This window comes from Pieris napi, chromosome 1 (assembly GCF_905475465.1).
Source record: "Pieris napi chromosome 1, ilPieNapi1.2, whole genome shotgun sequence".
In the NCBI taxonomy this organism is placed as follows: Eukaryota; Metazoa; Arthropoda; class Insecta; order Lepidoptera; family Pieridae; genus Pieris; species Pieris napi.
In genome coordinates this window covers 13,519,878-13,544,514 of record NC_062234.1, presented here as the reverse complement: position 1 = coordinate 13,544,514, position 24,637 = coordinate 13,519,878, and the positions used below count along the sequence as shown (strand labels likewise).

Genomic DNA, 24,637 nt, shown 5'->3' with positions numbered 1-24,637 from the left:
AGCCGTCGTGAGCGTCGACGACCAGTCACTTTCCGAGGGGTTGATCCCTTAGCGATGCGTGAAACTCATAGGTTGTCGAGGCAGAATACGAAATTCCACACGTATCACCTCCACGTCCGTCGTTACATAACTGAACGCTTTTTAAGGCACTTTTTGCCATGCACTACCACTATGTGGAAACAGCTACCCACTGAAGTATTTCCGAATCAATTCGACAGGATAGGATCCTTCAACATAAGAGCGTACCTATTCCTAAAAGGTCAGCTACGCACTTGCTAATCTTAGCAATGTGAATGTGCATAAGCGGCGTATTCATTTAACATCCTACCCGTTTGCCGTTCTATAAAAAAATCAAAACAGTTATCTTCAGATTGGACAAAAAACAAATATTGCAAATAGCATCACAATACAATTCATACTTAAGAATAAAACTAATTAATAAAATAACATTTTGTATATTTCCTTATTTCACATTTTATTCTGTACAATCAGAAGTATATAAATGGGTCTTCAAAATCACTACAGCGACATTTTTCATAATTTCCAAAAAAGAAAAATAGATTATAATTTAATATCATGATTTATAAAATAAGCTTTAAAATTTAGTTAATCTAATTTAACATCCATGGGCGTGACTTTCAGACGTTCAGCCACTGCTGCGCTTGACTCGATTTGCTGCTTGACGTATGAAACAGTCCCTCGTTCGTCTGTTGCCTTTGCCGCTCTCTTTTCCTTATCTCCTGGTGCCATTACCGGAGTTTTCGGATCGGTCTGGAAAAATGTTAACGATGGCTCCTATGACTATATTATTTCTGCATTTATTAAAATATGTAAATAAGTTATTAGAACAATTTGTTTAGACAAGACACTTGAACTGGAAAAAATAAACAGCTAAAAGTGATGTACCACAAAGCCACAGGCAATTTTTTCATAACATAAACAAGCAGACGAGCCTAGGGGATCTCCAACAAGGGCAGTCATGGATACCCATTTAAGTGTCCCCACTTAAATGGGTATCCATAGTCTACATAGTCTAGTCTACATCTCCCAGGGAAGGCTACACCCGGGAGTCGATTCCAAAGTTCGCTAGTTCGCAAAAGAAAATGTCTTGTGAAGCTCAAACTCAAAATATCTTTATTCATATATAGACCAGTGCCGATAATTTTTGAAACCTAAAAAAAATACAGTAGGATGAAACCCATTAGAAAAGCAGGGGAATATGATCAAAATGAAAAGAAAAATAAATTACGGTCGATCTGAGGTCGGGAAGGGGTAGGGGGGGGAGTTTTAAGGGTAAAAAACGGTTTATCTCGATTTCCGGCAAAACTACAAGTCCTATTGAAGAAAGTTAAATGGCAAAGTTGGAGGTAATAAAAAGATCTAAAACTTTTGTATTCACACATTTTTCACATAACCTCAAAATTTATGTGAAAAATTCAAAAAACCAAGTTTTTGGTTTTTTATTTTTATCTTTAACAAAAATATTTTTTTTTTAACGAAATTTGGTGAAAACTTACCTTTCTATGTCCCAAATACACTGTAATTTATTTGATTAAAAATATTTATTTGTTCACCTTATTTTGAATTAATATCGAAAAAACACCCTAATTTTCAATCGAAAATTCTGACGTCAAAATTTCAGCTTTTATCAAAAAGTTGGTGTGCTTTCAGTTCTTTGAAATCTCTACTTTCCTATGGTAAAAAAATATATATATATTACCATAGTAAATCTTCTCAGAAAACGCAAAAAATCGTATGCAGTAACGCCCAGACCTGTCATCCCCCTTCCTTACTTCTCTATGAAATACGAAAATTTTAGCCCATCTAAAGGCTAAATTTTTTTTTTAAGTCACTCAGGTATATATAAGTTATCTTAAAAAAGTAATAAATAGGCATCTAATTATAATTTAAAGAAGATATATATTTTTTTACCATAGGAAAGTAGAGATTTCAACGAACTGAAAGCACACCAACTTTTTGATAAAAGCTGAAATTTTGACGTCAGAATTTTCGATTGAAAATTAGGGTGTTTTTTCGATATTAATTCAAAATAAGGTGAACAAATAAATATTTTTAATCAAATAAATTACAGTGTATTTGGGACATAGAAAGGTAAGTTTTCACCAAATTTCGTTAAAAAAAAATATTTTTGTTAAAGATAAAAATAAAAAACCAAAAACTTGGTTTTTTGAATTTTTCACATAAATTTTGAGGTTATGTGAAAAATGTGTGAATACAAAAGTTTTAGATCTTTTTATTACCTCCAACTTTGCCATTTAACTTTCTTCGATAGGACTTGTAGTTTTGCCGGAAATCGAGATAAACCGTTTTTTACCCTTAAAACTCCCCCCCTTCCCCTTCCCGACCTCAGATCGACCGTAATTTATTTTTCCTTTCATTTTGATCATATTCCCCTGCTTTTCTAATGGGTTTCATACTACTGTAATTTTTTTCACTTTTTATTTATTTTAAAGGCTATCTGCACTGGTCTAATAGGTAAACAAGTACACTTATAAATGTCAAAAAGAAGTTAAATTAATAGTAAATTTACATTTACTAGCAGCGTTGCGATTCTGTAATTCACTTTTCGAACTCTCTGGCATACTGATAAACAATAAACTACTACTCCTTATCAGAATGTCAAATCGTAAAATGACTGCTTTATGACTGATTTGAGCCGCTGTGAAAACCGCTGTGTTAGGAAGCAGTTCGGAAGATAGGGGCGTAGAGCGGGTAAGAAGAAAAAAACTTTCACCACTCTTTTTAATCGCCAAGTATTAATAATAAAGTAATAGCGGACCGCGAAAGACTTCCATAAAGGTTTTGCGATTCATTGGTGGATACAATTTTTTTGCATGTAATTAAAACAGCCTTCTACCTAATCAGTATAGTTTATTGTTTCTCAAATCAAAAGATGAGAGTACGATTTACCAAAAGGATGGAGAAAGTCTGCCAAGGATAGAGAGATGTGGAAATCATTGTGGGAGGCCTATGTGGACAGTCAACCTGACCAACGTGGTTGCTAATAAATTCGAGAAGACGAATACTAGTCTTGCATATATAATTACAGAATAGCATGTAAGTTAAAAATATTATTATTGTATCTGGGGGTCGATATTCGGTCTAATAGGATTAGGCTAGATCGTTACCAAATGATCTATAATCTATGTAAGTACATGTTTGCAGGCATTTCTTAAATAGAATACCGGTTCTAAGTTCCGCCAATGTTGTATGCAGTCTGTGAGTCTGTCGGAAAAACCGGGTGCGAAGCATTCTGGGTCCAATGCGACGAAACAGTGACCCAAATTCGCAGGCCCACCTTTACCAGTGTGCGACCAGGATCGTATGTGGTGACCGTAATTTGAACCTTAAACATATAAAATTTTATGTTTCTGCAAAAAAAGATTGCTTGGCAAAAACATTGCTTTGTTGCTCAAATGAAAATACTAATTATAAAAACTCAAAGTAATACTTAAACTTATCAAAAAAGAGTTAAGATGATGGCGCGTAATTTTTGAATATTTTCAGTTTACAATGATTATATGTACTGGGTGAAAATTGCTGCATTAGCTAGCGTCAGCTATTAGACAAATTACCTGATAGTATTCCACAAAAAAGTTCCACCATAGCTGCTAATCCATACCCTTTGTAACCGGAAGTATGTTCTCCGCCTCCAAGTGGCATCAGACATCCGGTCTTGAAGGCCTAAAATTCATTTTGTTTCAAATTATTATTTTAATAAATAAAATATATGTATTACTGAAAGTTATGGGACTGAACAGTTCCTACAGAGACTAAGGCCTGTCAAAGACGAAAACTAAATTTGTAAGTGACAGTTGGTGTCGACAAATTTTCATACAAATTTAGTTTTCTACTTTCTACAGTAGTATACTACTGTTAAAGCATCTTGACTAAGCCCCCGTATTCTTGAATTTAAATCAAACGTAAATCTAGTTTCCACAGCTAACCATTTTTTCCCTATGAAGTTAGACATATTTGTCAGCGCTCAAGAAGAAAATGTGTCTTCAGATACGAATTAAAATATGATCCCAAGTTATATATAAACGGACGATGATATCTATGGGTAGATCTGAATGACTGATCAATTTCCTTCTGAAGTTATAAATAATTTTAGACATTACATTAACATGTTTTTGCACAGCCCGTACAAGAGCGCCATTTTGTCCACAAAGGTCATGGCTTGGATACGCCCATGGCGATAATCAAAAGACAAGTAGACACAACATATAAATATACAAAAACTCAACCCAATATTGGTCTTATGTTGTCTTGTTTTATTTTTTTATAGAAGGGGGGTCAAACGAGCAGGAGGCTCACCTGATGTTAAGTGATACCACCCCGCCGCCCATGGACACTCTCAATGCTAGAGGGCTCACGAGTGCGTTGCCGGCCTTTTAAGAATTGGTACGCTCTTTTCTTGAAGGACCCTAAGTCGAATTGGTTCGGAAATACTTTATGTGGGCAGCTGGTTCCACATAGCGGTGGTGCGCGGCAAAAACTGCCTTGAAAAACGCTCAGTTGTGGAACGGCGGACGTCGAGGTGATACGGGTGGAATTTCATATTCTGCCTCGACGTCCGATGATGAAATTCAGCTGCAGGTATTAATCCGAACAACTCCTCTGAACACTCCACTCTCTCACATAGACAAAACGTTATCAGTCTATCTGACAGATGTCGTGCCTAAAATGTTTGCGTTCACCGTACACCGCATAAGCAAGTTTTACTACAAAAATTTAAAAAATCCATTGGTGCACAGCTGTGATTTGAACGCACAACACTACACTTAAGTCACTAGGGCAAAAAACACTTAATAAATTTATATTGTGTTGTGTAATTCTGTAATTCTTAGCACACTTAGCGTGAATGTTAACTCTCGTACGTCAAAATTTAATACGTTTTTGAAGTACGGGTGAAAACCAAGTTTTGATTGGCTTAGAATTAGAAATGGGGTACGTACTAAAGATGCATCATTTGTTTCTGTCCCGTCCGGACCTTGAGCCCAGCCGCTTGGCAAAGGTTCGCCTTTACGCATCTGCATTTCTATCTGAAAAATATAACATAGTTTGATTTATTTTAATAAAAACAGCTTATTTTTTTTAATAATAATACCTTTCCGACGGCGACAGCGGTAGTAGCCATATCCAAATAGAAGGATTCACCGTCTAATGCTGGAGCAACCACCGCTAAAGGATTTGTACCAAGGGCAGCCTGAAAAACGAACAATATAGTATGTCATATTACTATAATAATAATAAAAGGAGACACAAAAAGTGGACTAGTATTTAACCACACAACGTAGTTTTTGTTTCGAATGAATTTCGAATTTGTGAGATGCAATTAATATAAAAGATTTTTTTTATTTATGTATAGATATTTATATTTTCTTAAATAAATCCAAAACAATTTAATAATAGTTGTTGTTTTTTATAATTTTTAATTTTATTTCTATTTTTTTTATTTTTATTTAGTACTATCTACCAGGCGCCAACTTAACAAGAATTTATTGCGAGACTAAAAATAGCCGGCCCAAGAGGATCACTTTCAAAGTCTGGTATCTTTGCTTATTGAATTAAATGCATTTTTGACGTCAACTTTCAACAACACATCAAATTTTTCGTTAGTAAATAGAGTTCGCAAAGCGTGTATTAACGGCGGCTGTGAAATCGCTATAAATATGCCATAGCTAATTACTTATATGTTTTTCTACAATTTTCGAGGTAAATCTACGTAAAGTGCTTCCCACAGCAATTGGCCTAACCCCACCATCTTTTTTGGTAAGAGCCACCAAGTTTGCCCCATATAATGGCAGCAATATCTTGGTTTATTATTACTATATTGTAAGTTAAGAAAATTGTAAATACTATTTATTTGACGGTTATGTTTAGGTTTTATATGTAAAAGATTATAATAACAGTAATTAAAAACACTTGATATTGGTAATGGAAAATCAAAGTTTTTTAAGTAAACACCATCTATACAAACTATAAGAAACATACCTTTTTGCTTCTCGTTGGGGCTAGTAATGGTGATGTGTTTGTGTATGCCATACCTATTAGGCTGCTGTCTGCCGCCTTTTTCCCCCAATAGCCTGCCATCCCATAGTGATTAGATCCTGTAAAAATGGACTATTACTTCTTTATCTTTCATTTCAATAAACGCTATGTTAAAAAGGCATTGTGTTACTTGTTTTGAAGGACGGACTAGTGAACGACGGCTTTCTATATTATTTGTTTTATGTAGGATTAATTTTTTTCAAACATATTTTAACAAGAGAAGGACTGGCCCATAAGTAGCAAGGGCTGAACAATAGAGCGATGGGCCGACGGGATCGAAAGGGTAGCTGGAAAAGATTGGATGCCTTCTTCTGGACAGGGGCCGCATCTTAGAGTAGTAGACATTTTATTTTTGTTAAACATATGTCAATAATATGTGGATGAATAAAGGCTTATTGTTATTATTCTTATTTTTAACTTTTAATTTTATTTTATTTACTATACACCTTTACACAAGACTTCATTACTTACACTGCTAAATTTTACTTATATTTTACCTACTACGTATTATTATAGTCCTTTTCTTTCTTTTTTTTTGCGACTGAGCCGCAAACTAGCTGCTGTGGTCTCTGGCAGAATGACCAGCGATATGGAACATTCTGCTCCTCAGCATAATGCTGAACCAGGACCAATCACAACCACAGCACACACGCATTACACACTTAAAGCGAACCGAATGGGAAAAGGGATTTTTTTTTATATCTCCCTTTATATTTTTTATTTTATTTTATTCTTTGATTATTGTTATTTTGTGTGTTTATGTGTGTGTGTTTTTGTTAGTAATAAATGTTATGTCTATGTCTTATATATTACTCTTTAGCCCTAAACGCTCAGACTTAATTGTAATGTATTAAGAAAAAAGCGGACTGTCAACTATTTTTTTATTTCATTTTACCTTTAACTGTAACCCAGCCAACTCCCGTCTCCTTCGCCTTTTTAATAGCAATGTCCATTCCGAAATGACTTGCCGTCGCTCCTAGGACATTATTTGCATCCACCCAAGCCGTAGACGGCGTCTCCTTCAGGATCTTTGGCTCGTTGTTTGGTGTACAAGCACCAGTTAGAATATCGTTTACATACAACTCTGTAAAAGGATATCCCTAATTAGAAAAGGAAAGTTGGAGCTAATATTACAGGTTTCTCACATACTAAAGTGCCTCCACTAAACACTCTTTAAATAAGTTTATTCAGAAACCGCTGTTACAATGCAACAAAATAAACAACAAACAACATTGTTTTGTTCGCATAAATAAAGAAATACATAAGATTTCAGTCGCCTAATACCTAATCTATTAAGTCCATGGCTTGGATGTCCCATTCTGTCAGCTTGAAGAAGCAAATCCGCCTGCTGCGCCGCTGCTTTAGCTGATGCGCCAGCGGCTTTGAGGCAGTCTGTCATAAACCGCAACGCTTCCCTGGTGGCGACCTTACCCATTTTAACTAAAAACAAAAACATATGTTTAGCAATCAAATAAAAATGATTTATCTAATAAAATTCAAACATCATTTAATCATATAGGTAACACAATGTACACTTAATAGAAATGTTCTACCTTTACATTTAGTGCCAGTTCTCAAATCAAGGGCGTAGAACGGTAGAGAAGAACTGGCAATAAACTCTCCGCGACTCTTTTTAATCGCCATGTTTTTTTTTACACAACGTTTGTAAGGAGCTGCAACCATTACACCATGTTCCACATGACATCTTAAGTAATTAATAATAATAACATAAATTATTAATAAACGAATATATAGGTAACACAATATACAGTTATGAACGTCAAAAAGGAAATACATATTAAATGGTTCTAATTGCATTTACTGCCAGCCCTGCGATTCTGTAACTCACTTTTCGAACTCACACAGCGGTTTTCGCATCAGCAGTCGCTCTCAAATCAGTCGTGAAGCAGTCATTTTATGATTTGGCATTCTGAAAAGGTGGGAGCTTATAGTTTATTGTTTATCAGAATGCCAAATCATAAAATGACTGCTTCACGACTGATTTGAGAGCTGACTGAGAGCGACCGCCGATGCGAAAACCGCTGTGTGAGTTCGAAAAGTGAGTTACAGAATCGCAGAGCAGTTCTCAAATCAAGGGCGCAGAACGGATTAGTACTGGCAATAAACTCTCCGCTACTTTTTTTAATCGCCAAGTTTTTTGTTTTACACAATGTTTGTAAGGAGCTGCAACCATTATACCATGTTCTAAATGAGATTCTAAGTAATTAAAAGTAATTAAATTTTAATAAAAAAAATATCAATAAAAAAAATTAAAACTATTTGTTTAATATGTTGGGCATCCGATTTTTTTATTGGGCATTCAGTCTGGGGGACGTAAACGAATAACGAAATGCGGAAATCTATTTTCCCTTTTTTTTTAGGTTTTTGTAAATCAAATTCAAACAATTTTAGTTGACTTAAATATCCATCGTTTTAGACAAATGAGTTGGACATTTGCTACGGTATTTTATAATCCATATTTTATGTAAAGAAAGTTGGTAAGATTTAATATATTTATTTTAAGATAACATTAGGATGAGTAGTCTAGTAGGCCTCTCAGATGTCGTTTTAAAAAGAACAATAGATTTGGTTGCATACTGATTTAGACAATCTCTAATCGTTCCCCAAAATAGAATCCCACTCGAACCTCGGACCTAACGACGGAGCCTAGTTGTTCCGCCCTTCACCAATTAACGCCCGAGAGAACGCGGACATTTACCCGCGTCACTACTCGAGAAAAATCAATCAATGGTGGTCAATAAAATTGTTATTTACAAAACTACATTAAACATACATCAATTGTATCTCTTTTGAGCACTCGTAAATTAAGATATCAATAATACAAATGATCTATTTAATAAATAAATAACAAATAAATTAGGCTATGCCCTCTTATAACTTTTTTAAGAACTGTGCATCTGAGCTAAGAATAAGCTTAGTGATTCATTATAAGACGCAAAATACAAGTAAGCTAGTATTCCTTGTTTTCAAGACACTAAGATTCGATTATATCAAAACTAGCTGACCCGGCAAAAGTTGTTTTGCCATGTGTATTATTTCCAGGAAACATTTTTTTAATTCAATAAAAATAACTATCTTCTATATATAAATTCTATATCTTATAATAAAAATTAGGAGTTGAGCGTAGAGGTGTGAAAATTAGGGGTTGTATTTATTTTTGTATAAAAAAAATAAAAACAAAAAAATTCTCTAAAAAATAAAAATATTTTTTTGGGGTGGACACCCCTTATCACTTAGGTGTTTGCAAGATAGATTTTAGCCGATTCTCAGACTTACTGAATATGCATAAAAACTTTCATAAGAATCGGTCGAGCCGTTTCGGAGGAGTATGGGAACGGACATTGTGAGACGAGAATTTTATATATAAAAAGAACCCAATAGCTACAAACTTTTCCCATGTTTCGCGTAGTGTACCTTCTGTGCCTGACACACGCTGTCAACTCTTTGGGCCTAAGGCATGTGTGATGCCGCCGTTTTTCCTTCACCATATATCAATAAATAAATTATATTTATTTGAGGATAAATGAACCACAACCTATTTCTAATTGTATTTTCCTGGGTTACACCAACAGATATCACGTAGCCTATTATACAGAGGAAAACATAATTTCACATATTGAAACCGGTTTGACCAGCGCAATTCGAAAAGTTGAATAATTATACTGTGCTTACAAACAAACGGTTACATCCAATGTAAATAAATATCATTACATTTACAATTGATTATAACACTTTTGTAATTTGTGTTTTTCCTTTCCAAAAGCGTAAAAAACGATTGTTTGCATCAAATAATATCAAAAATATTGCTTTTATTTGATTATTATTGATTTGATAAAGAAGTTGTTTGAGATTTAATGTTTTTAATAAAAACAATTAATCAGTATATTTGTTTTTTACACAAAGGTTTTAAATCCAAAATACTTGTAACGTCAGTCTCAAACTGTTATAACGATTAATAAAACTATACTGATATATTAAAAAGCTTTAAAAAATGTAATAGATATCCCGAACGATTGCTAGTGTTGGTTAGTTGCTCAGGCGTTTGCATTAATAAAACATTCATACATCTATTTCGCAACATAATGCCGCAAAATTAGCTATAGTTAGAAGGAAGACATAATGAGGATAAATAAGAATATTTTTCAAAATCACTCCTATTCAACAATTATTTTACCACTAAAATATAATTACCAAATAGACACTCACCTTAAATGATAGTAACAAACAAATCAGTATAAAGAATAGATAAACAAACTATTGATAGCGATAACACGTCCGACTGCAATGCATTAGTTTCGCGACTGAAGTTAGCAACGATGGTCGATGACGAATGACGATTGACGAACTACAAACTTCATTATGTTACGTACTGTATATATAATATTACACATAGACAAGCTGATACGGAAATAGCTAATTAATTCTTAAGTAACAATTAAGCATGCATTTACTCCTGCTTTTTGTAAAATTTATTTTGAGAATATTGCTACTTTTATTTCTTTCAATAATAAAAATGCTGTTTTGTAATCACAACATTACTTTTACCTAACAATAAGATTTATAAACTGCGGATACCAAACAACTTAACGCATAAGCAAAAAACATAATACCGACCAAAACATTAATGTTTCTTCGATTCCCTTTACGTCTACTGTGTAGGTTGATAACAACATATTTAATACATATACAACACAACTACTATTTACGCAAAAAAGAGCATTTATCAATATACATTAACGGACAATACATATCATCATTGGGTTAATCAAATTTAATAATTTGATTAACGATTCTGAGACTTCAATTTAAAATTAATATAATCAGGTTCTAATAGTTTATTGTAGATGTATGACAAGGAAACAACTTTATCTAAATATAGGTAAGTTTTTACTTTTTCCTATTCACTATACTTAACCTATACCGGCCTATACGGCCTGGGATGATCTAATCTGTTCACATCACATCACACAATATCTCTTATTAGCGGCATCTATATGTTTGCGCCTGATAAAATTAATAAAGCAATTAGTTAAATTAAGGAATATTCATGAAATTCTTTATAAATTCTATATAATCTTCAGGTGTCTCCACCAATATTTGGAGCTCGCTCCAAATATTAAAAAAAAGGGCTTACACCTACTTAAAAGGCCCGCAACGCTCCCAAAAACATTGGTGTCTATAGGTTTGTATTCAACTAAAAAGTTTAATACACACATTTATGGATTAAGCAACTGAATACAATTCCAGTATAAGTGTTAAAGGTTATTTGTTTAATAAAATTCGATATTATAAGGACTGCATACATAAGCTGATTGATATTTTAATATATTATTAATATAAACTCCATAAGAGGATTGCGACACTTCAAATAGACAGACACCAGGGCATTACTCTATGGTCATTTAATTATCTGTGTGAGAGTCCATGGGCAAAAAAGCCCTTAGTCTGACTCTCGTATGTCAAACATTTATTGATTTTTGAAATACGGGGTCGCTAAGACTCGATTCTTAATCTTGCCCTAAGCACTTATTAACTAAAATATTGTGTATTTTACCTTGACACTCCTCCATGACAAATATAAAGTATAATTTATAAAAAATATGACTGTATACCACCGCACTTACAGTCACAATGCATTTATATTAATGCATTATCTTAAGTATAAACAAATATTAAGTTAATAACCTTTACTTTGCCTGATAAAGGGATTCAACTTCCTAGCGAGTACGCCCAGAATCTCTATCGACAGTATGGCGTAATCGCCAAGTATATTCTTTAGAAAAGAAGATATTTTCTTAGGGTAACACTCAGAACAAACAATTACATACTTTAAAACAGAATTAATACATTCTGTACCTCACACTAAACAATTATTTAGCCCGGAAATGAACCTAGAATTATACGCAACGTGAGTGCGTACGTGCGCCATCGCTTGTAGCGATAGCGCATTCAATACACATTAAACTGTAACTGTCATAGTCATTAAAATAAATGTGCAGAATAATTGAGAATTAATAAGCGTGATTCACAAACAAGGAAACAATTGATTTAATAGTTTTTCTAAAAAAACAATTGTTAGAATTTTGGAGATTCTTTGTAAAGTTGTTTTACAAACATCTTTAGTAATTTTAACTCGATCCAATTCATTATCTCTGCAATAATTCATTTTGTCTAATAATTGAATTGATTTCGTTTATATGATTACGGTGGAAACAGCTTGCTGTAAAATGAAAGGAATATTACAATTAATCACGAAACAATTGACGTCAACATTTAATATATTCGATATAAAAATAATACAAACACAATCTGAACTTTGTTATCGAACAAAATAAAAATACAATTATGTAATGAACCCAAACTAACTTATCGAGATACACTAAACAATGTATTTAAAGCAGATTATTGTGCGACAAATCAGTTCAACACTGATATTCAAAGATGGCAGTTAGAATTGATGAAGTTCTAAGATTTATGGAGGAAAGTTTAGCAGCTGTGGGGGCTCCACAGTCGGAAGCGAAGGCCCAGGCGGATCTCTTGATCCATGCCGATTTAGTCGGGCACTTTAGCCACGGCCTCAATCGTCTCGGTGAGTTTTGGTTAAATTACTATTATTAGGCTATTATCTCTCATCCCTGAGGAAGGAAAACATCGTAAGGAAAAGGGCTTGCCTTAAACCCAATAAGTCGACGGCACAGCAAGCTGATACTTGCCTATTAGATTGACAAATGATCATGAAACAGATACAGAAATCTGAGGCCCAGACCTAAAAAGGTTGAAGCGCCACTGATTTATTTTATCTTTTATTAATTAGATACATTTTCAATAACTTAACTAACAAAAATTGATATCATAGATTTTCTAGATCTAATTTTATTAATAAATCCGAATATAATTTTTTTTTGTTTCTAATCTATTTCAGAAAAATACTCATTATTTTCACTATCTGTATGTTTAAAACTAAGGCAGTAAAAATTTAGAAGAAGTCAAAAAGTTGTAGAAATTATACATTTGCATTAATAAATATTTGCATTAATAGGTAACAGTTAAATGTATACAAGCGTAAAATAAACCTTCCAATAATACCTCGGCAATAAAGACTAATGATTAGATAATTCAATTCTTATGGGATTTCTTGAATACAGAACTCTATATCAATGACATGAAGAACGGCATTTGTAAGCCAGCTGCAAGACCGGCGATATTAAAGGAATCTGCCGCTACAGTTTGGGTGGATGGAGCGCATGCTTTGGGTGCTACAGTGGGAAACTTCTGTATGGACTTAGCCATAAAGAAGGCAAAAGAAAGTGGAGTAGGGTGGGTCTCAGCTAAAGGTAAGAATTGTCATAATGTATAATAGTTTTCGGTTATTGACGAATCTAGTCCGCTGTATGTACTACTGGGAAAGTAATTCTGCCTATTATTCTGTTAATGAAATGGATGTTAATTATGAAGAATGTAAAGGCCTTCTCAAGTATTTGTAAAAGCTTATTTCATAATAAGAATTAATTGACGTGGTAACGAAATAAATTAAATAGCGACCTAAACGTCTAGATCAAAATAATATATTGATGAAGATCTCCCATCCCTTTCCCCACGAAACTATTTTCGTTCCTGACAAGTCCACTCACTGCCCATGATCAATTGCGTCAAATGAGCCTAGCTAATTATATATCATATAATAAACCGATAATGTTTGAAATAGACATTTATAAATATATTATGTTACTTTGGGTAGGATGTAACCATTTTGGAATGGCTGGCTACTGGGCTCTAAAGGCAGAGCGTGAAGGTCTAATCGGCATGGCTTTTACCAATTCTGCGCCAATTATGACGCCTACGAGGTCTAAAAACGTAAGATTTATTTTTATTGTTTTAATTATTAAACTCCCTTACCTGTGTAATATAGGGATTCAAAATAATTACTTAAATATGAAGTGATTTTGTATACAACAATTATCTCGGGAATTTATTGTCCAGTCGTTAATATTAATTTGCAATTTGTCGTAATTTCTTATAATAAAGAAAGATACACGTAACACGGGGCATAGAGCACAGAGTAGGATAATAACACAACTCCAGGTAATATGCAACAGGCGTTGATTTTCTCATCTTTATAGGCTAGCACTGCTATGCTTTTCGAAACATTTTTAATTAGCCATCGCCGCTATCCTCACGCACACAAAGCTGTGGCACTACTTTAACAGCTACCAATGTCAATTTATATTATAGAGCGCAAATGGTACAAACCCCATCGCGATGGCAGCACCAGCAGGTGGCGGCGACTCATTAGTGGTTGATATGGCAACTACCGCGGCTGCTATGGGCAAGGTAACGTGTGATCACTGCAACAAGTAAATTTCGATTTTATTTATAAACATTTTTAATATAAGATAAATCACTATCTATCTATGTCATGTTTATGAAGCTGAAATAGTATAAATATCACTATAAGTACATATGAGTGTCATAATAAAACGAAGCCTGTTCAATTTCTGTTCTACTCACCTCTATTTGTTCATTTTCATTTTTCAATCAACAGCGTAAGGTTTATACTTTTTTAAAGGACTTTGTAATATTTTAGGTGGAAATACAGATGTGTAAAGGAGAAAAGATACCAGAAGGCTGGGCTCTCGGGCCAGACGCTAAGCTAACCACAGATGCTGAACTGGTACACTCTATTTATATTCTCATACATGTGTCGGTAGAGTCTCTGTTTACTCTGGGTTGCAAACGTCGCACTCGTGAGTTGTAACCCTTTTTATTTGTCATCTGTTTCATTTATAATTTTTGTTTAAGGGCAAGTAGGTGATCCACCTTGTCTTGTAGTTAATATATTACGGGCAAGAAAAATTCTTCACCGTACGAGCATTTATTAACTTTGAACAAATAAATAATATTGATGCACAGGCTGATTGATGAGCCTGATAATACAAACACCAACCTTAGGGTTGGGAGCCAGCCGCTTGAACTATTGTTAATAAACATTTAATTTCAACTATGATACTTATAACTCCTGTGTAAAAAATATAACAAATTCAACATAACGTAACTAAACATTGCTCACAATTTATTGCAGGCGTTTGAATCTGGCCGACTTATGCCGCTCGGTGGTTTCGAGCAGACAAGCGGTTACAAAGGCTACGGTTTAAGTGTAATGGTGGAACAGTTCTGAAGTGGTCTATCTGGTAAATTAATTTTTATAAGCGTGCAGTTGTGTATTTACACACATGGGTGTGTTTTGTGTAAATGCACGTACATAATTGAGAATTAATGTTGCTTAATATTACAAAGTTTATTTATTTATTTGCTTATCAGTAGTTACTTATTAAACAATATCTAAATAATTACATTACACACAAGGAATACACGTTCAAACATAATCATAAATCACAGTTAACAACTTATAACGTATATAAAAACAGATATAACATTTGTTTTCATAAATACTGACGTGTAAAATAATAATAGCCGAGGTTGTAAATTAAAATACAAGTTGCGTTTATTATCCGACAACTGGACATGTATGATGATACATATATAAAAGGATTAGCTGGTAGGTACGGAGCCTTTTACAAAAAGGATACAGCACACATAATAAGCGTATATGGCGTTTATTGACTGAACGAGCAAGCTCGATACAGCTCGTATCGAGATCGTAACATATGAATTAGAAATAATATTTACCTAATTATATGGTAATATGCGCTAGTTCTGTAACGACACCTGTCCATCATTTCTTTTGTCGTCCGATACGTGTCTTTCTAGTAGGTCCAGTCCATTTTGTTATTTCAAGTGTCCATCTTTTATTTAGAACTAGCGGGGAAAAACTGGATAAATGTTCCTGAAGACAAAGAAAAATTGAAAAATATGGAGGAGGCTTTTACCCTAAAAGAGGCCATACAAAAACTAGACAATCAAAAAGGAAAAAGAAATCTACAACTAATACTTAAATTAAGGATTGTAATCTAACCAATTGTTGTATGGATTCATTAATAAATCTTTAATAATAATAAATGATTTTCCATTAGGAAAAATGCGTGAATTATAAAATTAAAAATATAGACATTTTCGTATCTGTTAACACTTCGGAACTTTCAGGATCGAATCCATCTCATAAAGTGCCCGGTTGGTCATACACTCAGACGCAACCTCCCAACATGGGCCAATGCTTTGTGGCTATCGACCCAGAACGATTCGCACCTGGCTTCCAAGGCAGAGTAAAGGGTTGCCTTGATCATTACAGAAGTCTGGAACCAGTAAGTACCAGTTGTAGATAATTGAATACTAGTATTCTATCTGTTTCTAAGACCTTAGTTAGTAAAGTTTGTTTATTCAGAAATTTAGTTTGATTCCCGATGGGATCAGCTTCTTATCTGTGTTGAAATATGTACATATATATTATACAAACAATCAAACAAAAGTTAATCACTAAACGAGGTCTAAGGCGATAAAAGCGTTCCGTAAGAAGTCCGTCATATTTCGTTTTACCAATTACCATTGAGGGTGTGCAGGAAGGATGGTGGACTTCCTCCGACCTAAAGAGCGGATCGTCAACCAGTCTAACCACTGACTGACCCACCCGAAGGAACCAGTGGCTAAGATAGAGAAGTTGTAAGTGTATCCTTTACGGCCCGAATAACTTCGTTAGTTCGTTTCAAGGCGTCGTCACAGTGATTGTAGGTTTTGTTTTAACGGTTTGTCTTAGATGGAAAGTAGATTCGAAATTCTCTTGTTATGAAAACCTGTCAAATTCAGGACAAGGTGAGGGGGAATATGAAGAATACGATGGCGTATTTACAAATAGAAATATATAACCTTTAGTGTTTTTTTCAATCAAGCTTTCGTCTTACGTTTTACATTTATCCCTATGATTATTTTTGATTTGGGTTACCAACTAAGTTATGTAGGATGATATGATATATTTATATTGAGTCACGTACTTCACGTGAATAGTCTTGAATAATTCATACATTATAACTATGTAAGGGTTTAACAATCATTAGAGCCAATGCCAACTTTCTTTTGGCATACGTTGAGCCATGAAAGATCCGCTTACAAACGTGACCTAGGACATAGAAAGTCTCAAGACGAAATGGTATCATGAATCCGTTAGATAAAGTAAACTAGGTACAGCTAAAGTAAACTTATCATTTATCATTTGCTCGGACGTTGAAGGTAAACATCGTGAGGAAACCGACATGTCTTAGACCCAAAAAGTCGACGGCCTGTGTCAGGCACTGAAGGCTGATCACCTACTTGCCTATAAAATTTAAAAATGATCATGAAACAGATTCAGAAATCTGAGGCCAAGACTTAAAGAGGTTGTAGCGCCACTGATTTATTTTTATTTTTAACTAAAAAAGATTAAGATTAGTCTAAACGTTTCCAATGAAATTTTGGTATATATCTTCATTACGTAATCATATCATAACGATAATATGTAAGCCATTTTTTTTAATTTCATATCTGTATTAATGTATGTAATTTATTGATTTTTAAATGCAAGATATATGAGGGAGACCAGTAAGTTTAAAAACCATGCATTACACACATGAATGTGAATGGTGCTGCTGGGGGTTTAGTCAAGATGCCTTAACATTAATGTATGTAGAAAGTCTAAATTAAAGTAAATAGTAAAAATAATTTATATGAAAATGACAGTTCGTGACGACAAATAAACAACGTTTTGACGTTGTTACTTTATAACCGTTAAAGAATTAATTATTGTGGTTAATTAGATTTGCCAATATTACGAGATCTATAAATTAACGACTATTTGATAGTCTAATAATAATTTCATAGTCATTATTATAAAAGTAATTTGTTATGTCAGAGTAATGGCGTTAGTGTGTCTTTATAATTTAATAACATCAAAGTCAAAATAGTTCAAACCCGTTAATACTGGTTGTTTATTTTAATTGCCAATGATGCTAGATCTATAAACTACTTACTTAACTTAGAGACAATCAATATTAAAGTAAATATTTGTCATTCGTTTCTAGACTGCCGTTTGACTCTGTAGTCAATTCGGGTTCGGTCGCGGAACAAGTCCACGTAATGTCACGAAACTTGTTTCTGGTTGCTATAAATACTGCCAACCAGAGTACGGCCCTCGTTGACCACCATCACCACTTGGTACTAGATCCAGTGAGCTTCTGGCAAGCCCTTCAGGCGGTTGACCACCCCCCAGGTTCTAGTCTATTTTAAAATTCAAGTCGTGCTTTCTCGTTATTGTTACAATTCTCGTTCCTTGTTCTTGCCAGTCTCTCTCTCTTTTTCTGTTAATTGTCTTTGTCATTCCTTAATCTCTTAACCTAATCACTCCGTTATATATAATAAGATCTCAAAGCTATGCCCTAAATAGAAATAATTCAAAGCTGAATTACATACTTTTTGTACTTCTCTTGTTCTCTTAGTTTTTAAGTGCACTGAGTGTTTTTATAATGCTTATAGGTGTATATTATTAAATACAATAAATAATGCATTTTATAGTGAAGCCGTGCGTGTTTGTATTACTTGTATGCAATCATAGTGACGGGCATATTATTAAATTGTTATATATTAATGGCTTGATACAGGAAAACTGTACAAATGCAATAATAGCTGTGATTAAAACAGTAACAATTCCGTATCTACTAAAGTTTCAATGTTAAAGTAAATTATCATTTCTCATTTTCCTTTAATAGAATTGTTTACTAAAAAGATTCTCAAAGGAGTCATTTTCTTTTATAACCTTTGTTACAAACAAATTAACTCAGAGGCTACTGTGCTGATTTCCAAAATTCTTCCTCCATCAGAATGCAAAATATCCATAAAAATAATTTGAGTCAATATAAAGAATTTAAAAAAAAATTGTTTGTAGCTATTTATTTTATATTTAAAATGTTCATTGTGTTTCAATGTAATTTTACAATTCAATGTAACATTCAATGAAAAAATTACATCACATTCTTTTTAATGATTAAAACACTTTCTCAGGTTGACAATAGTCTAAGATAATTACTTAATTGTCGTAGATGTGTAGAATTAAACAAATGTTCTTAGATCACGTTATAATTTTTCTATTGTTTTTGTACATCATTTTTTAGTACTTAAAAGTGTTTTAAAACAAAAAAAAACTTCATTATACATAATAAAAAAGAATATTTAGTTTAAACGAAAGTGCATTAGCCCCCACACTCTGTTCCTGTGTCGTGAGCAGTGGCGTAGCTACCAAGGGGCAAGGCGGGGCAGTGCCCCGGGGCCCTCAAGCTCAGGGGGCCCTCGAATCCTCACCAGAAATCTCGATCGTTCTGAACTTTTGGAAATTTCTCCCATTTTCAAAATAAATAAGACAGGTTGCAACCCCACTTTAATCAAGACATTAATTTGAGAGAAATTCAAAAGTTATGCCTAGGGAATTCCCCTAAATTCTTTCTGTAGGTTGGCCGTGTTGCCAATTTGACGGATAGTGATATGTGCATTTTATTATTCACCGATGCATTTTATTGTGAATTCGAGTTAAGATTTTTTTTTTGAGAACGGTTAAAAAATTCATGCTGTATCAGTAAGTAAGCTAATGTCAATAAGCTTTTTTGTACTGGTCAATATAGTGATTCAATTTTATTTGATTTTACCATTCATATTGATGTCCGGTAAAGTCAATAAATCGTGTCATATCTAAAGATTTCGGCTACAGCTCATTGTACTGGGTGGCGCAAAAGTACTGGCTTTAAAGAAAATTTGTTTATTTTTTGGATTTAAACTTCTTTAGGCGCGTTATGAAAAATTTATGAGAGTGAAATTTTACGATGCGCGCGCACCTGAGACACAAAGTTGTCAGTGTGATTATAGCGTGCGCGAGCGAGATGGGAATAAGACAATCTACAAGTAAAAAGAAATAGAATATGCGTGAAGTTAGCAGCTATGCCAAGAATTTGGAATGACCATAATGACATTTACCTTTTTTTAACAAATAAAGGAGTTTTAATTATTTTTTCAAAGAAATTTAGCAATGTTTTTTCACAAAGACCTATTGTTACTTAGTTAAAAGGTTATTAAACATACCAAGTTTTTAAATTAAATGAATAATAAAATAATAAATAATAATTGTTATTAATATTAATTAATAATTGAATAATATACTAAATATTATATATTATTAAATTGTTTACTTTAAATATTAATTATTTATTAATTATATTAAAAAAAAAATAAAGAAAGCCAAAGAAGTATAACTTCTTACGCGCGTACATAAGTACACGCACCCTTTTTTTATATGACATTTCATTTCATTCTGTTGTTGAAAATTGTGTAGTGAACAAATGTAAAATATACTGAAAATCGTTTTAATCCCCAAGAACGTGGAATAATCGTGTCAATTTTCGTACGGAAAATCTTTGTCTTTCACCAAAATACGCTGCAGGGTCCGTCTGGAAATGCCCAATTGCGTGGCACGTCACCTCGTTGTTGTTTCTGGACACTCTTCCACATCTTCGCGCACAGCATCGATATTTTCAGCTGAAAGTCCTGTTTTTGGTCTCCCAGACTTAGGTCTATCCAATGTTGAGCCAGTTGCTTCAAGGCGTGTGGCAAAGCGTCGAATTGTGTGACCAATCGGTGCCGGACGGTGGGGAAATTGTCGACGAAATTCACGTTGTGTTTTTATCACTGATGAATTATTCCGTAAAAACATTGACACGATTATTCCATGTTTTTGGAGAGTAAAACGGTCCATCTTTATTTTCATTGTACATATTTTACATTTGTTCACTACACAATTTTCAACAACAGAATGACAGGAAATGTCATATAAAAAAATAAACAAATTTTCTTTAGTGCCAGTACTTGTGCGGCACCCAGTATAACGCGAAATAGATAGCAATTGAAAACAAAACCGCATCAAGCCTGGATTTAAACGAAGTCATTGATACTTTTGCGAAAACTGTAAATATAATTGTTATTTAGTCAGTTGGTAGGCCCGACCTTTATATAATAGACCCTTGAATCTTCTGTACTTATTTCATTTTATTAGCCAAGCCTACATCAAGTATTAATTGTAATTTATGTTGTTACTATTTATTATTTTTATCACCTGCCCTGCCAAAATAAGAGCTTACGTAGCTTAGCATTTTTAAATTATTTGTATATTTAATATGTTAATTTGATAAAACCTAATCAGTTTACATAGCAGTGGGGCCCCAATTTTTAATTTGCCCCAGGGCCCATGGTCACCTAGCTACGCCACTGGTCGTGAGCCAGTCTTTTTCTTTTGACATGTTAACTGTACTTGACAAAAATTTCTACATAACACTTACATCAATTAAACAATTGTTGCACAATAAGAATATTTTCCGCTTGCATAGGGCAGGTCGAGAAGATGTTGTTGAAGATTGTTAGTGAATTTATAAAGTTTTGATTCGTTTAGTGAACATTTTCTCTTTAAGAAAGTTTAAAGATGAAAGGGCATCTGAAGGAGAAAAAGCGTTGAGCGAAGAAAGTGCGTTTTTTCGCTAGCTTATAAGTTGTATAAGATGTGGTGTGGTCAGAGTTTGTTTCCGAAAGACTTTATACATTAAAAACACACTTAAAATAGTTCAAAAAGGTGTGCCGCAACCTGGACCAAGATTTAGAGGTCTGAAGGCCTCGGGGAACAAAGCAGTGGACGCCCCTTTATCGGCCAGGGATCCGGCCCGTAAATACAAAATTGATCAGAAAAAAAACCTTTTGATTTTAATAAAAAAAAATCATAATTTCCCTACGAAAGCATTTTTCAGATGGACACAGAGGCTGGTCGTGTGTGTGTACTTTCCTTAAAATATCGAGAAAACAATTGCAAAAACGTTTCATGTCACATCTATATTTACTGTTCCCATCTGCTCGGGGACCGAATTTGAAATTAGTGACTGTGATCCCGACAATGTTGAATTTTTGTACACCGCGATACCAATAAGGTTTCGACATTTTCGCAACTTATTGAGAATTGAGATAATCACATCGAAATTTGCATAAAAGTTCGATCGTAATTGCACTAGATATTAGACATAACAGACTCGGTAGTCGGTAATTTAAAGGCCGGCATCGCACTCGCATGAAATGAGAGTGTCCATGGGCACTGAGCATCAGGTGAGCCTCCTGCCAGATTACCCCCAGTTCTATAAAAAAAACATCTAAGTGCCGGCGCACAGAGACGTTCGTGAGAAATAAACGTTATTCTCAAGTTTAGTCGGTAAAAATTGCATCATCCTTTCGTTACTAATGAATTATAATAAACAATCTACAATTATAATTAATTAAATGCACGAGTCTAAGTGCCGCAAAATACCTAAAATATATATTTTATATGACGTGTTAAACATAGGTTTAACTACAATCGTGATTGTAAGGGCCAAGGGAATCTTGATTTTAACACATGATAGTTATTTAAATGTTCTAATCGCATATAAATAATGTAACTTGTTACTATCAATATAATTTATGTTTTACACGTTTCTTTAGATTCTATTAAAATATATAGTTACAAAGCAATCTCAAAATTTTCCTTATATCACAAAAAAAATTTATTTGACATTTCAAATACATAACTTAATATTTACATAGTATCGAATTATAAATATTTTGTAATGAAAACTTTATAAATATAATCCTTGATGACCCGACGGTCGCGGTCAAGGTCCGCTTCAGAAGACATTTTCTATTGCGAACTAGCGAACTGTGGAATCGACTCTCGGTGGGGGTCTTATTCATAATTATTTTACAATTTCAGGTTGACCCAGCGCTTCCAGTTTTAGCTCCTGGTGACAAAGAGAAAAAGAATGAATCTATAACAAGAGAGCGGGGAACAATCATCTATCCGCAATCCCAAATCGAGTCGTACAACAAATTAGCTGTGAAAATTGGTGTAGATCCTATTAAAACAGAATTTATATAATACCATCTTTTATTTTAATTTTTAATTCTATAAAATTAAAAAAACCATTGTTAAATGTCTATCTGATACCTAATCCGTTTTGCTAGTATTTTTGTTGTTTTGTAAGTGAATTTTTATTGTATTTTAATTTGTTGTAACATACCTATTTTATGTTAACCATAATTGTCATGCATATAAAAGATAACTTGAAAAAATAAATACCACACAATCTTACTTTTACAGACCAGTGAATGATCAAAATGATCCTTTGCAAGATGCTTTTTAGCAAAACACGCGAACATGCCATTGTTTCGTCTATAATTTTTATTCTTATTAATTAATTATTTTTTATTGTTATTACCTGAATCATTTTTAAGGGCTGTTTAACTACTTTCTCTGTACGAAGTTTGACATCTGATAGTGACCAAAATGAGACTGTGACTTGAAATAATAATAATAATTAATTTACAAATAAAATATTATATATATTTTATTTCTTGTTACTCGATATTCTAACTTCCTTCAGTAGATACCATTAATTGGAAACCCCTTCAGGGTATAGGCATCCTGTAGCTTTCTTCAAATTCCTCCATTGCTTCCTTTCTCCATTATGGTACCATAGTCTTGCAAATAATAATTTATTTGCAAGACTATGGTACCAAAATGTTACGGTGGTACAATCTATTTCGCATATTCAGCCACACATAAAGGCGTGAGTGTGTCTTAAAAGGTAGAATATAAATAACAATTACATTATAAGTGATATAATTATAGTCAATTACTATATTATTATTAAACCTATATACTATATAGTGTTTAGTTGAAGCGAAGTCTACACATTTTAATGTTAAGTTCCCGTCTATATTCCAATAAAAAAACCCCCCTATTTGCTTTAAGGCCCCGAAATTGTTGTCCCAACTTTTTAATACATTCAACCAGACACCAATAGTCAATAAAACGATTATACGACCTCATTAGAAATTAATAATGTTTATTAATAATTAAAATGCCTGAACAGTTATATGCACAAAAAATTAACGTTACTGTGAATGACCGTAACGATTACTTATGCAAATATTTGACAAATAGCTTCTTGATGCTCTAAATACATAGTCATATTAATCTTTATTAATGAACATTCAAATACGCATACATATTTCTATATATCATATCTTTTTATATGAACAAGAGGGCAAGAGGCTCACTTCATGTTAAGTGATACCGCCTTTTTGTTACCGTAATGTGGTACGCTCATTTATTGAAGGACCCTAAGTCGAATTGATTCGGAAATACTTCAGTGGTAGCTGGTTCCACATAGAAATGTTGCGCGGCAAAAAGTGCCTCAAAGATGACACAGGTGAAATGTCATATTTCGACGTCCGATGATGAAAGTCAGATGCTGCACTCTTCATGGTAACTGCGGTAGAAGATACAGAGACCCCACATCTACAAATTTACCTAGTACTAATTTCATCATAGAACACATAACATCTTACGGATGATAGTCGAGAGAATGGAGTGCCCCTATTTACGACACTGCTCCGATATCTCCGCAGGGCTTTGTTCCTAATAGTTTTGTTTAATTACTTTTTTCTTAATTTTTACTCTACTTTTTCGTAATTCTACTAACATAATAGATCTTAAGAAACT

The 24,637-nt window shown here is 33.6% G+C and overlaps 2 protein-coding genes across 4 annotated transcripts; one reads left to right on the top strand and one right to left on the bottom strand.

Moving 5' to 3' along the window:
• Positions 1 to 439: 439 nt before the first annotated feature.
• Positions 440 to 14,401, bottom strand: LOC125052149 (uncharacterized oxidoreductase YjmC-like). Of its 3 annotated transcripts, none has more exons than XM_047652769.1 (9): positions 14,347 to 14,401; positions 7,360 to 7,515; positions 6,971 to 7,159; positions 6,019 to 6,134; positions 5,132 to 5,230; positions 4,980 to 5,066; positions 3,597 to 3,705; positions 3,207 to 3,367; positions 440 to 771 (listed from the first exon to the last, which is right to left on the bottom strand). In XM_047652769.1, the coding sequence occupies exons 1-9, from the start codon at positions 14,384 to 14,386 to the stop codon at positions 607 to 609; spliced, it is 1,122 nt and encodes a 373-aa protein (XP_047508725.1). In that variant the 5' UTR covers positions 14,387 to 14,401; the 3' UTR covers positions 440 to 606. The 3 variants fall into 3 exon arrangements, with proteins under 3 accessions (XP_047508725.1, XP_047508733.1, XP_047508741.1); XM_047652777.1 differs by lacking the exon at positions 14,347 to 14,401 and adding an exon at positions 11,651 to 11,758; XM_047652785.1 differs by lacking the exon at positions 14,347 to 14,401 and adding an exon at positions 10,303 to 10,415.
• On the top strand, positions 12,480 to 23,010 carry LOC125052168 ((2R)-3-sulfolactate dehydrogenase (NADP(+))-like). The gene is given in 8 exon segments (XM_047652798.1): positions 12,480 to 12,685; positions 13,242 to 13,430; positions 13,835 to 13,950; positions 14,329 to 14,427; positions 14,681 to 14,767; positions 15,176 to 15,284; positions 16,198 to 16,355; positions 22,844 to 23,010. Coding segments are annotated over 8 exon segments (1,071 nt in total). The 5' UTR covers positions 12,480 to 12,537; the 3' UTR covers positions 23,009 to 23,010.
• The last annotated feature ends 1,627 nt before the right edge of the window (positions 23,011 to 24,637 follow it).

Coding starts and splice junctions, on each gene's coding strand:
- LOC125052149 (XM_047652769.1), bottom strand. CDS start 14,386: ATGAGTCGCCGCCACCTGCTGGTGCTGCCATCGCGATGGG. Junction 7,516..14,346: donor GGTGCTGCCATCGCGATGGG/GTTTGTACCATT, acceptor TTTTGTTTTTAG/TTAAAATGGGTAAGGTCGCC. Junction 7,160..7,359: donor CCATGGACTTAATAGATTAG/GTATTAGGCGAC, acceptor ATCCTTTTACAG/AGTTGTATGTAAACGATATT.